Source organism: Myotis daubentonii, chromosome 9, assembly GCF_963259705.1.
Source record: "Myotis daubentonii chromosome 9, mMyoDau2.1, whole genome shotgun sequence".
NCBI classification, from domain to species: domain Eukaryota; kingdom Metazoa; phylum Chordata; class Mammalia; order Chiroptera; family Vespertilionidae; genus Myotis; species Myotis daubentonii.
The window spans coordinates 51,901,914-51,915,060 of NC_081848.1; the positions used below are offsets into that span (position 1 = coordinate 51,901,914).

Consider the following 13,147-nt stretch of genomic DNA (forward strand, 5'->3'; position numbering starts at 1 on the left):
AGTGACCAGTCATTCCTAGTCGTTCTGCTGTTAGGGTCAATTTGCATATTACCCTTTTATTATATAGGATATATATATAAAAATATGGCAATGTAGCACCAAAAGGAGCTGCTCTCATCCTACTGTTAAGATAAACGTGTGCTTAGGAATTGCTTACTAAGGTAAACACACTTTGGTATCACCACTAACTACTCTTTCTCTCTTCCCACAGGGGAGAACGCTCATATAGGCATAGACATGATAGACAACGATCAAGGCTCAAGTAGTCCCAGTAACGATGAAGCAGCAATGGCTGTCATAATGAGCCTCTTGGAAGCAGATGCTGGGCTGGGTGGCCCTGTTGACTTTAGCGACTTGCCATGGCCGCTGTAAACACTACGTGTTGCTTTAGCAACAGCTACAGTATCAAAGTGCATTACTGGTGGAGCTTTACAGTCTGCGAAGCTTACTGGGTAAGGAGAGAACAGCTTTTATGTACTGTCTTCATAAAAGCCATCTCAGAGCCATTGATACAAGTCAATCTTACTATGTGTAACTTCAGACACAATGGAACTAAGCCTGCTCCAGTATTTCCTCATCATTGATTGGGCTAGCTGTGGATAGCTTGCATTAATTGTATATTTTGGATTCTGTTTGTGTTGAATTTTTTAATCATTGTGCACAGAAGCATCATTGGTAGCTTTTATATGCAAATGGTCATTTCAGATGTATGGTGTTTTTACACTACAAAGAAGTCCCCCATGTGGATATTTCTTATACTAATTGTATCATAAAGCTGTTTATTCTTCCTTGTAAGAATCCTTTACTATAAATATGGGTTAAAGTATAATGTATTAGACGTTAAATATTTTTAATAAATGTTTCCCTTGTTCTATAAATACTGTTCACATTTCAGATAATTATAAAAACGTGCTACAGGGCTGGTTCATCAGTTTTCTCCCGTGGGTTTTAAGGATGATCCATGCCAATTCTGGAACTGGCATCATTCCTATGTTAAAAGATTAGCTATTTTGTTAAAGTAGTTAATCTCCAAATTGCTGCAATTTAGATGTTACACAAAATTCAACCGTAGACACAACAAACACCTCCCCCCAAACCCAAAGCACCTGACTGCTACATCTGGTTCCTTCTTCATGGGTCACAGAATAGTTCTTAAAAATATCATTTGTACAAGTAATAATACAAAGCAGAGTAAAAATGGGAAAAGCACCGAACTAGTGTCAGAAACTGGCTCTGAAACTTACTGTATGATCTAGTCAAGGTATTTCAGGCTGAACTAGAAAATGCCATCCTTTCAGATCTATTTTATGATTGGTAGGGAATCTAAGTGCCTCATCACATACATACCAAATTGAGTCCATGCGCTGCTTTGTTTTCCAATTATATTGACACCATGAAGACACGAAGTCTGCTAATTATGAGTAAAAATGGTCAAGGTTATAAAGTTGATCAGAAACATTAAACAATGGAATTTTATTTTGATGAAAAACTCGAGTTTACAATCATTTAGTAAATGAAGAGCAAACACTTCATTTTCCTAACCCATAACTCTTATGAAAAAAATTAGTAAATAAATATCTGTGAACAGATTAAGGGTAAGGCAGACTGGATAATAAACCACCCCTGATGTTCACACTCCCTGCGTGTGACTCACTCTAAAAGGGTGAAGCCGGCACTGGAGATAACTGAACTCTTAAGATATGGGCACTGAATCTCATTCTAATCATTCAGAAAGCCCAATGATAAATATTTTTTTGCTCATCATGGGCAGTAAACTATACACATTTTACTGAAGGAATACTTTGATAGAAGCACTTAAAGTTACATTGTGCATCACAACTATAAAAATGGCTTCAACAGTTCCATTTAACCACCATTTATAAAGTGCAACTATGTAATATTCTGCATTTTATCTGGGGTGTGACATAACAATCTAGACCGAAAGTACCCCAGCTGCCAATTTCCACCACCACGTCTGAAAAGATCTAATTGTGTGAAAAAGGACTGTCCCCCATACAAAGAACCAATTTCACAAACCTACTGGTAAACAAATACATTTATGTAACTAGAACCTCAGGATGCTAGAGTTGTATGCATTTTAAAAACCATTCAGCTACCTTTGGTCTTTAAAAAAGCCTACACTGCAATATCCTAAACATGATGTGCATCTCATGATGAAGAGAGTGGCCTTGCAGTGCAGAATGAGGAGAGTGCAGCGTCACCATGAACAGTAGCATGCTGTGGTTTCAAGGAACATCGGCATCACGGCATTGGATTCTGTGCATCAGGATCGAGGTCATTGTTGCCGGAAGGGGGATGGATGGGGAGAATATCCAGCTCATCCACTTGCGGAGTTGGGTGCATGACTACCAGCTGGTCCTGGGGAATGTCTGCGGCAGCTGCTGCAAGGTTGGTGATAGATTTACTCTTTACACACTGAAAGTCTACATGCCGACTCTTTCCTTCTTCCTTCTCCCAGGACATTCGAATAAAGGGTCTTTGGACATAGTTGTAAATCACTTCTGGGCGGCCCCCAGGCCTTTTCTTTATTTTTTCTTTATAGGTAGGATAACCTGGAGGAGAGAGGGGCTTTAGAAGCTGAAGATACATACTCCCACATACATGGCCCCCCACACCTCTCATCCAATTTAGTCTAGAGGGCTTTTCTGCCGTAGCTCCTGAACAAGCAGATATTAAAACAAAGAAAGGCCAATATTCCATTTCCTTAGTTTGAATTATTTCAGAATTTTAGTTTCTGGCTGTTGAACTGATGACTGTCTGCCATCCTCTCTCAGCTACTCACTACACCAACCACCAGTAAAACGTTCTTCAAGAGCATGGAAAGGATGGGTCCCCAGTAAAATGGTATGTAATCTAGTGCATCTTGGGCTCTAGCTGTGTATTCTTACTACTCTTGCACCCTTTCTTCCCTTCACAGGATTATCTGGCCTCATGACCTGATGAAGTTTACTGCCACATCTGCCTTCTACTTTCCTTAAACCTAAATCACATTTTCATCTTGCTCTGGTTTTTTTCTTTCCTTTTCTGGTTAAATGACAAAGAGCTGTAGAGCTCTCCAGCTTCACTGGTTCTAGATCAGCCGTGGGCAAACTATGGCCCGCGGGCCGAATCCGGCCCGTTTGAAATGAATAAAACTAAAAAAAAAAAAAAAAAAAAAAAGACCGTACCCTTTTATGTAATGATGTTTACTTTGAATTTATATCAGTTCACACAAACACTCCATCCATGCTTTTGTTCCGGCCCTCTGGTCCAGTTTAAGAACCCATTGTGGCCCTCGAGTCAAAAAGTTTGCCCACCCCTGTTCTAGATACTTCTGCACGTAGGTAAGCAAAGCCAGTATTTTAACCCCATATATTTTATTGCTACTATTTCCAACAACCAAGCAGTTCATCTAGATTGGCAATTCCAAAGTAGCTTTTCCTAACTGATTATATATTCCTTCTCTTGGATCATAATCACTGAAAACAACTAGTAAGATTTGGAAAACGTTGGGTCATTTACCAGGTAATGCAATTCTCCAAAGACATAATATCCTTAGAAATTATTATGAGTCCCTTTCCTCCTTCCTATTAGCAAGAATTGCTAGTTTAGACCAGGGACTGACAAACATTTTCTGTAAAAGGCCAGAAAATAAATATACATTTGAGGCTTGTGGGCCATTCAGTTGCTATCTCAACTATGTTATACTGTAAAGTGAAATCAGCTACAGACAATACATAAATGAATGAACTATGTTTCAATAAACTATTTATAAAAAGCAGGCAATGGACTGGATTTGACCCATGGGCCATAGTTAGAATCAGAAAAAAAATAGGCCTCATATAATGGGGACTCAATTAATGCTTACTGCATAAGGGGATCTATATGGGCAGTAGTGGTAGGTAATGTATATATTTAGCCACGTGTGGAGTGGGTGTGTGTGTGTGTTGAGGTGAGGAGGGCACAGGGCAAGCAGGATTAAAGACCTTCTGCAGAATGTCCTCTGCATTTCACACTTCAGCCAACTACCACCTGAAGGACGGCACGAGAGATCAGAAAGGTCTCCATCTGTATTCCCTCGTCCTGGATTCCTCTGGGGCTATTAGTAAGTCTTTAAAATTCCCATCTCATCTAATTCTCTACACAGAATCACAACTCTAACACAAGTGTAATCATATTATATCCTGCTAAAAAAAATACCAATAGTTTTCTCAAGCCTAAAGGGGAAGGTCCGTACTCTGTAGCATAGTATATAAAGCTTTTTATAACCTGGTTCCAACCTACTTGTCATTGGGCTTCAACTAAAATGCCACCTCGTTACAGAAGCCATCCTTGTCTTCCCAATCTAAATTAAAGTAGCTCCCAGTTGCTTTTACTCTTGCGCTGAGATCAAGCAGTTAAATCTCAATGTTTGCAAATGACAGAAGACACAAACTGGTAAAACTGTCAGCAATTTCACTACTTTTTTTTAAGCCCAAAGTTTCTTCTTCCCGCAAAGACCCTGTTTCTGCAATCTTCCCCATGTCTCAGCAGCCCATTAGAGTAAGCCTTCACTTATGTTGCCAATAGGTTTTGTGACTTTAAGCAAATGATAAAATGAAACCAATTTTACCAAAGGCTAATAGATATAAACAGGAGTCAAGTTCCTACAGTATCTCACCAATGTTGTGACAAAATTGTTCGAGGATCTGCTGTATTGTGATTTCCAACAGCTTGACTTGGTCAGTGATCAACACCATTATCGTCACTATCACCACCACAAACATAAACTGAGAAATTACTACTGCTTTAAGTGTTTTTCATGTATCAACTCATTCTATCGTCACAATAACCCTATAAAGTATTTAGATGAGGAAACGGGCATAGAGAAGTGCGGTGGCCAACACCAAACAATTATTAAGTCATAGGATTTGAACACAACCAATCTGGATCCAGAAGCTTTATTCTTTACACTATGCCATGTTATGCCAAGAAAGATGTTTTATTCTTACAAGGGGACTTTAAATAAAAGAAGCATCTGACACAGCATCTGGAAAAATTCATTTAAGTCAATGTAAAAAGCAATCTAAAAACATATGGGCTCAGCGAAAAAATCATTAGGGCAAGTTATAACAGAAAAGGTAATTCATATTTCTCATTGCTAGGGAATCCTGTGGAATAAAAATTTCTAATGGCCTATTTTCTCAGAAAGGAAGCTTATTATAAACATAAATAGATCTACATGATCATTTGATATAATCATTTATCTGAGTTTTCCTCTCAAACTATATTCTAAATGAAATCCAATTTTTAACTTTATTTTTTCAAAACAAATAAAATATAATGAAAATGTCTTACCTTCTATTCCCAATCGAATCTTCTTAAGACCCCTCTCCTTCAAAACTGATTTGGCCACATCTCTGTTTTCAATGTACTTAAAAAATCTGTATAATTTTGTGCTATAAATAACTGAAAACAAAAAGAAAAAATATTTTCTTGTTAAAAATCAAAGTACTTGAATATAAGAAACTTATTCTGATAATCAAATGGGGCTCACAACCCTGAAAGCCCACATAGTAGATGCAGTGATGCCAAAGGACGGCTGGCCAACATGACAGGACAATTCAGTACAGTTAATGTAAAAGCAACACTGAAGTTGAAACAAGAAAAGCTTTAAAACCAATCAGGTGACCCAATCCATAGGAAGAAGCTCCTTCTGAAAGATATATCATATGTAAACTTATTGGAAGAGGATCTGCCCATATTTCTTCAAATCAGAGAACCAAAAGAAGATATCAAGATCACATTTTCCAGCAGGCAAAGTTCAAGGACTTGCTATGATGCCTACAAGGCCTTGTCTGAGACTAACAAATGCCTTGTTAGGAAGTACAAATGGATACATCTTACATTTCATGGATTGAGCAACTATTAATAATAACTCCCCAAAAAGGCAAAGACCCTCCCCACAAATGTTTTCCATTCAGGCGAACAGCCCCATTTAAAACTGATGTTAAAAATGGCAGATTCGAGCATGTTCTGCCTAGGTTAGTCTGTTTAGAGCAAACTGGCTTTGCAAAGGACAGACATTCCACTGACAACATGTTGAGTCTTCCACATGTGCTGGGAACTTCAGGGAGTTAGACTGATGGGCCTTCCTCGCCTTCTCTCTTTCAGGTGGAGTTATCTCCCTTAAAAGGTGAACTGCAAAGGTTTTTTTCAAAAAAAAAAAAAAAAGAAAGAAAAAAAACACTCACAAACCAAACATGCTGGTTTAAGAGTCAATAAAAGAAAAATACGTATACAGATGCTACTCATGGAGTATACTGTGATTATTAACTATGCCCTTAAGATTATTGATATGTTAAGATACATATTTTTGACATCTCAGAATGGATGGTGTCATAATGTCACATTTAGGAAAATCAGGCGTGAAGAGGCTATCTCTGTCTCCTCAAATGAATGTTCTTTCAGGTTGGAATATCTTGGCACAAAATGAACCATTTAGACAAGTAAAAAATGTTTTCAGTCCTTTTAAGCGTCAAAGCTTAAGATAACAAAAAACAAACAACAAAAAAACAACAACACTGAAATGGAAAGCTCAAAATTAAGGAAAAGCCAGGTTATATTATAACCTCTACATCACCAGAATGTCATTTCTGTGTTCTATGTTGGCTCTACTCTTTCAAACTTTTCAAAAACTAAAATACAAATTATAAGTTTGTTCATTTAGATATCTCTCTTAATTTTTGGTAATCTTTCATTTTTCCTGTGTTTCATTCAACTTTTTATTCCACATATTATTATAGAAACCCATGGTTAGCAAAGGGCCTACGAATGAGGAAATAACAACAGAAATGTCTATTACTACAATTGTCGACAAAAGAATCACTTATCTAAGTACATCATGCAATGAAAATGTCTCAATATAAACTCTGAAAAGTGCTACCAATATTTGTCAAAAACAGTCTTTGAAAATCTTCTTTAGAAGTCAAAAAGCATACCACTTGGAGTCTACTTTGTTTTGTTTTTAGAAAAGGGTAACAAGTAAAATGAAAAAAAAATCATTTAAGGGTTTTGGCATTTTCTGTATTCCTATACTTTTTATTTAAACCTTACCGAGTCAACACAGACTTACAGATGCTGGGCTATTTTACCTAGTTCCTCAAATGTTTTTTGTTTTGTTTTTTACTCTCCCTTTTTTTCAGTCTATAAAACTGGTCAAAAATACTCTATTGGGTTCATGAAGATGAAAATAAGATAAATTTTCTAACAAAAAGAAATCAAAAGGCTCTAATGGAAAACGTTTGAAAGTGAAGCAAGCAAAAAGTTGGTCGCCCTGACTGGTTTGACTCAGTGGATAGAGCTTCGGCCTGCAGACTGAAAGGTCCCAGGTTCAATTCCGGTCAAAGGCATGTACCTTGGTTGCGGGCACATCCCCAGTAGGAGGTGTGCAGGAGGCAGCTGATCGATGTTTCTCTCTCATCGATGTTTCTAACTCTCTCTCTCCCTTCCTCTCTGTGAAAAATCAATAAAACATATTTAAAAAAAAAAAAAAAGTTTGTCACTGCTGCTCAAGACACACTGTTTTGGTCAGAATTACCTAACTATAGTTCCACAAAGCTTTCTGAAGGCTCATTGTATCCTCCAAACGCATATACTTAAAAAGGAACATCTTAGAAATTAAAATCACTCTTGAAATCAATGTGTTGAAGCTTCTCATTTTATATACAAATAAAAATTCACCTTTAAAAACTGCTTAGCCCTAGCCGGTTTGGCTCAGTGGACAGAGCGTCAGCCTGCAGACTGAAGGGTCCCAGGCTCGATTCAGGTCAAGGGCACATGCCCAGGTTGCGGGCTTAATCCCCAGTAGGGGGCGTGTAGGAAGCAGCCAATCAATGATTCTCTCTCATCATTGATGTTTCTCTCTCTCCCTCTCCCTTCCTCTCCAAAATCAATTAACCCTTTGCGGTCGTATTAAATTTGGACATGGGTGTCGTACTGGTCAGAATTAATTTCCATTGAAAGAGCAGTGATACATAACATGCAAGATTATGAAGGATAAACAAGATTTATTCTTTTTTGGAACTACGTCACTACTAGTATAATCACTACAAACGTTATCACTTTCTACGTCAGAGTCAGTATTCAAGGTGCCAAAATAAAACTCTTCATTGTTACTTTCAGATTCACAGTACACTTTTTCGGTAACTTTCTTTTTGCCATTTTGGAGTATTATTTTGAAATATCTTAACAAGCGAGAATGCTTAATTAGTTAAACGTAATTTGTAAAGCTTTATTTGAAATTCTATGAAGTATCTCCAAAGCTTGTCGATTTCTTCACTCTCAAAAGGCGACTGACTCGCCACGGTGTTTTGCATGGCGAGTGTGGAACGACCACGTTTGTTTATATTGAGTTTCGATTTCTCCGATTTGTTGGGGCAATGTTTTGGTTCGTGACAAGGTCGCTTAGACACTTAAGAGCTTTCAGAGAAATTATGAATTGATACATGAATGAATAGAGTTAGGATTCGTACAGTTCCTTGCTGTGGTGGCTGAGAGCAGACAAACGACCGCAAAGGGTTAAAATATATTTATAAATAAATTAATAAAAATTAAAAACGGTTTTTTAATGATATACTACCCCAGGATCTACTTCTCTAGGATGCTTCCAAATTCAAAGAAAAAAACATCCATCAACATCCAGATATTGAACAAAGAGTAGACCATCTCTGTGTATGTCAGGGGTGGGCACACTTTTCCTGTAAAGGGCCAGATAGTATTTTGGGCTTTGCGAGTCATGCAGTCTCCGTTGCAACTACTGAACTCTGACACTGTAGCACAAAAGCAGCCATAGACAATACAGAAAACTTAATAAAAACAGGCAATAGGCTGGACTTGGCCCATAGACCAGTCTGCACACTCCTGGTATAGTTAAGAGTTCAATGCACTTTCTTTATAAAAACTGTCCTTTTAATCATTATTTTAAAAAAAAGAATTTTTATGATTCTAGAGAGAGAAAACATGTCACAATACTTACTTTGTGAATATTCTTCTCCCATCTGGGGTGGATACTCTTCATCCCAATCAACCACATCGTCGTCTGTCAGCACCACTATGTGGCACTCTCGTTCCCCACTCTGGGCACTTGCTACCATGAGAGGCAGGACCATTTCTTCTAGATAAAATTCAAACTGTCTACGAGCACCATCGTTTGATAACTCATGCATTAGGGCACCTGAAATGAAACCCACAAAAAACTTTTTTGGGGGTGACTGATAAGTAAAAGAAGAGCAGAAGCAACACACACAACATCAGATTAGTTCAACATCTATTTTTAGACCCCATAGACAATATTGTGGTTATTCTTTAGTAAGCAAAGCTTTTCCTAGGGGGAGTTCTTATAGAACTGTAGAATTATACAGCAAAAAAGGGCCAATAAAGGCATGCAACAACATGCCCCTTCATTTCACACATCATGAAATAATCTGTCTACGGTTACAAAACTACTTTACACAAAGTCAGAATTAAATCTGCCCCTACCCCCAGCCATAGCCGAGGCATTATTTCTTTACTACATCATGTTGACTTCCATCAGAATATGCAATTATATCTTAAAGATATTAAGGATAATTTTTAGATTATCAATATAAACTAAAATAGCTCCCATATTATTCTACCTCCCACATGTTTTCTTTCTCAGAAAATTATTCACAAACTGCATTAATATTTCAGTGTAGAAAGAGGGGTTAGATGAGAAGGGTCAACTGGCTTGAGATAAGGAAGGCAAAAGGCAAAAGCAAAATACAGCAAGGTACAGGAATTACATAGCAGACCTTTCACCCTTGAGAAAAGTGCAAGATATACTTCACCCTCCTTAAGTATAGACATAACGAACAACTTCAACATACACAGCCACACAAACTCACCTAAACTGACTTAATGTTTCTTCTTTTATTCCTATTTCAATGGCAATGTCCTATTTATTGCCTAAGGCTCTACCATCTCAGGAACTACTGGGAGGTTAGAGAAGGGCACTAGAACTCAAATCTGTATCTCCCAAGGGGGTGTATCCCCCCTACAACATGCTATCTAATTACATAACTATTAATAACTCATCATTATAATGATTAACCATCTATACCAGCGGTTCTCAACCTGTGGGTCGCGATCCCTTTGGGGGTCGAATGACCCTTTCACAGGGGTCACCTAAGACCATCGGAAAACACATATATAATTACATATTGTTTTTGAGATTAATCACTATGCTTTAATTATGTTCAATTTGTAACAATGAAAATACATCCTGCATATCAGATAATTACATTACGATTCATAACAGTAGCAAAATTACAGTTATGAAGTAGCAACGAAAATAATTTTATGGTTGGGGGTCACCACAACTTGAGGAACTGTATTAAAGGGTCAGGGCATTAGGAAGGTTGAGAACCACTGATCTATACTATTATTTTAACCATGTCTCTCTCTAGGCTAGCTGCTTCCCATTTTTAAAAAATTCCATTTAAATTATCTAATATGGTCCATTTAGATAAAAAGATCTTGGAAAGGAGATGTTCAAGGATGCACAAATTTAAGAGTCCTTGGGAATTAAAAATTAGTTCTTCCCCTGGCTGGTTTGGCTCAGTGAATAGAGCGTCAGCCTGCAAACCAAAGGGTCCCAGGTTTGATTACTGCCACTAAATATTTATAATTGTGGATTTTCAATCACATCTTTATAAATATTAGTGATTTTTCCCCTTCTGGGATATTTTATCCTATACTAGAGGCCCGGTGCATGAAATTCGTGCAGGGGAGGGGGGTGCGGGGGGGGCCCTCAGCCCAGCCTGCACCCTCCTCAATTTGGGACCCCTCGGGGAATGTCCGACTGCTGGTTCTCCTGATACCACAGGGGATAAGCAGTCAGACATCCCTCTCACAATCCGGGACTGCTGGCTCTCAACCACTCACTTGCCTGCCAGCCTGAGCACACCCTAACCAATCCCCTGCCAGCCTGGTCCGCCCCCCCCAACTGCCCTCCCCTGCTGGCCCGGTCACCCCCATTTGCCCTCCCCTGCAGGACCGGTCCCCCCAACTGCCCTCCCCTGCTGGCCTGATTGCCCACAACTGCCCTCCCATGCCGGCCATCTTGTGCCCACATGGAGGCGGCCATCTTGTGCGAGGGTGTGCAGTCAATTTGCATATTACCTCTTTATTATATAGGATAATAAAAGGCTAATATGCAAATTGATTGGACAGCAGAATGACTGGTCGCTATGATGCTCACTGACCACCAGGGGACAGACGCTCAATACAGGAGCTGCCCCCTGGTGGTCAGTGCGCTCAGCCAGAAGCCGGGTTCATGGCTGGCATGTGCAGCTGTGGTGGCAGGAGCCTCTCCCGCCTCTACTGCAGCTGGGCGGTAAGGAGTGAGGGGTCCCAGACTGCGAGAGGGAGCAGGCCAGGCTGAGGGACACCCTCCTACCCCCAGTGCATGAATCTTGTGCACCGGGCCTCTAGTAAAATACATAAAATTTAATCTAAGGTAAAGTATGCAATCTTTTGTGTAAGTAATTTTACCATGGGCATAAAAGAATCTTAGCTATATGGACTAGAATACCATTAGGGTACCAGTAAGCAACATAAAAAATCAGATTCAGCTGTGATTTAAAAGATAAATTAATCAAATGACTATTCAGAGTCGTACACATGGTTAAAGGAAGCAGCAGTGAATGTTGAAGCACCCAGGTACTAGTAAAAGTAGGAAATCATTACTAACTCTAGACCTGGAAGGAAAAGGAACAGAAACTGCTTTATCAGAGCCAGTTAAGAAATGGAGCTGAGGAAGATAAGATGTGGCCATGAAGGAGGGGGAATTTAGCCTCTTCCAGAAACACGAGATGAATAAAGCTGGCAAATTATCCATGATGGTAGCTGACTTTTTGAAGGATGAGATCCCAACTCACAGTGAGATATTAACCATATTGCTAATGATCAGAATTATGATTTACACTATGCACTTTGATTATTTGAGGATATGATGGCATGTTTCATTAATAACTGCCATAAAAGTGTCAATAATAGTGTAGCTAAACTGTTAGACATCTTTAACCAATTGCTTTTCATGTCAATACATATGTAATTCGTCAAAAATCTGGGATTCTAAATATTTGTAATTGTGGATTTTCAATCACAACTTATGATACAGATTCTTCATAGAAGTACACTGAGTGGAAATAATGCGAGACTTGGTATAGCCCTTTTATAATGGGTATAATATTCATCCCTGAGAGGTCTTATGAGAGTACTGTACGTGCCACTGCTTTCTAAAGTGCTGTGCGAATGTCAGCTTTAATGACCAGAAATGGATATTTGAAATACAATCCATTTGTATGTTGTCAACTGCTTATGATATGAATTCCAGTAGATGATGCTAGATGTTTACACTTGAATCACAATTATTTTGATGGTATAAAGAAATGGAATACAATGCCCATATTATTAATAGTGAGACATATTGTTACAAAATTAAAACTACTTTGCAATATGTTGCTAATTACTTTCCAAGCCAAATCTATATGTAGAAAATACATTTACATGTCTTCATTTATGATTGTTAATAACTTGCTTAAAAAATATAAATAGTAAGATGGAAAAAAAATTCCATTTATAGCAAAACTCCTAGATGTATGAACACATTCTCTTTGGCCTAATTTCTGAACCAATTCCAATCTGGCCTCCACACTCCTTAAAACTGCTCTCACTGTAGTCTTCAAATGACTTTTAGATTGTTAAAGACAATGAACCTCTTTTCATTCCAATCTTATTTGATCTCTCAATTGAATCTCTCCCCCTCATCCTTAAAATGCTTTTAACATGCATTTTTTATTTCTTTTAGCCCTAGGCCTTCATTCCTGAGTTCAACCCTGGTTCTCAAAACCTCTTCTGGGTTACAGTGCTTGCCTAGGAAGAGAATGTATACACTGAAGAAATCTACAGCCTAGTTGGGGAGCTACTATAAACCACAGATTTCCTTCATTACATTAAGTTCCATGCCAGAAGATTGAGAAGTCAGTCCTTCCCTGTACTAACCTTACCTCTGAACATACAATTCCTTCTGCTTAGAACACACTTCTTCCCTTTCCTCCAGAAAGCTTCCTCAAGCCCCACACCC

The 13,147-nt window shown here is 38.5% G+C and overlaps 2 protein-coding genes across 16 annotated transcripts in view; one reads left to right on the forward strand and one right to left on the reverse strand.

Annotated features, from left to right (window-relative positions):
• The window catches only part of BMAL1 (basic helix-loop-helix ARNT like 1), a 105,582-nt gene extending 104,704 nt beyond the window's left edge, over positions 1 to 878 (forward strand). For all 12 annotated transcript variants that reach the window (XM_059708953.1, XM_059708960.1, XM_059708964.1 and 9 more), the window contains one exon: positions 212 to 878. In XM_059708953.1, the coding sequence (XP_059564936.1) occupies positions 212 to 372 (161 nt within the window). In that variant the 3' untranslated portion in view covers positions 373 to 878. The remainder of the gene's footprint in view (positions 1 to 211) is intronic.
• Positions 879 to 1,437: 559 nt separating this feature from the next.
• Positions 1,438 to 13,147, reverse strand: part of BTBD10 (BTB domain containing 10) — a 57,536-nt gene continuing 45,826 nt past the window's right edge. For all 4 annotated transcript variants that reach the window (XM_059708968.1, XM_059708966.1, XM_059708967.1 and 1 more), the window contains 3 exons: positions 9,017 to 9,214; positions 5,338 to 5,448; positions 1,438 to 2,573 (listed from right to left, as the gene is read on the reverse strand). In XM_059708968.1, the coding sequence (XP_059564951.1) occupies positions 2,263 to 2,573; positions 5,338 to 5,448; positions 9,017 to 9,214 (620 nt within the window). In that variant the 3' untranslated portion in view covers positions 1,438 to 2,262. The remainder of the gene's footprint in view (positions 2,574 to 5,337; positions 5,449 to 9,016; positions 9,215 to 13,147) is intronic.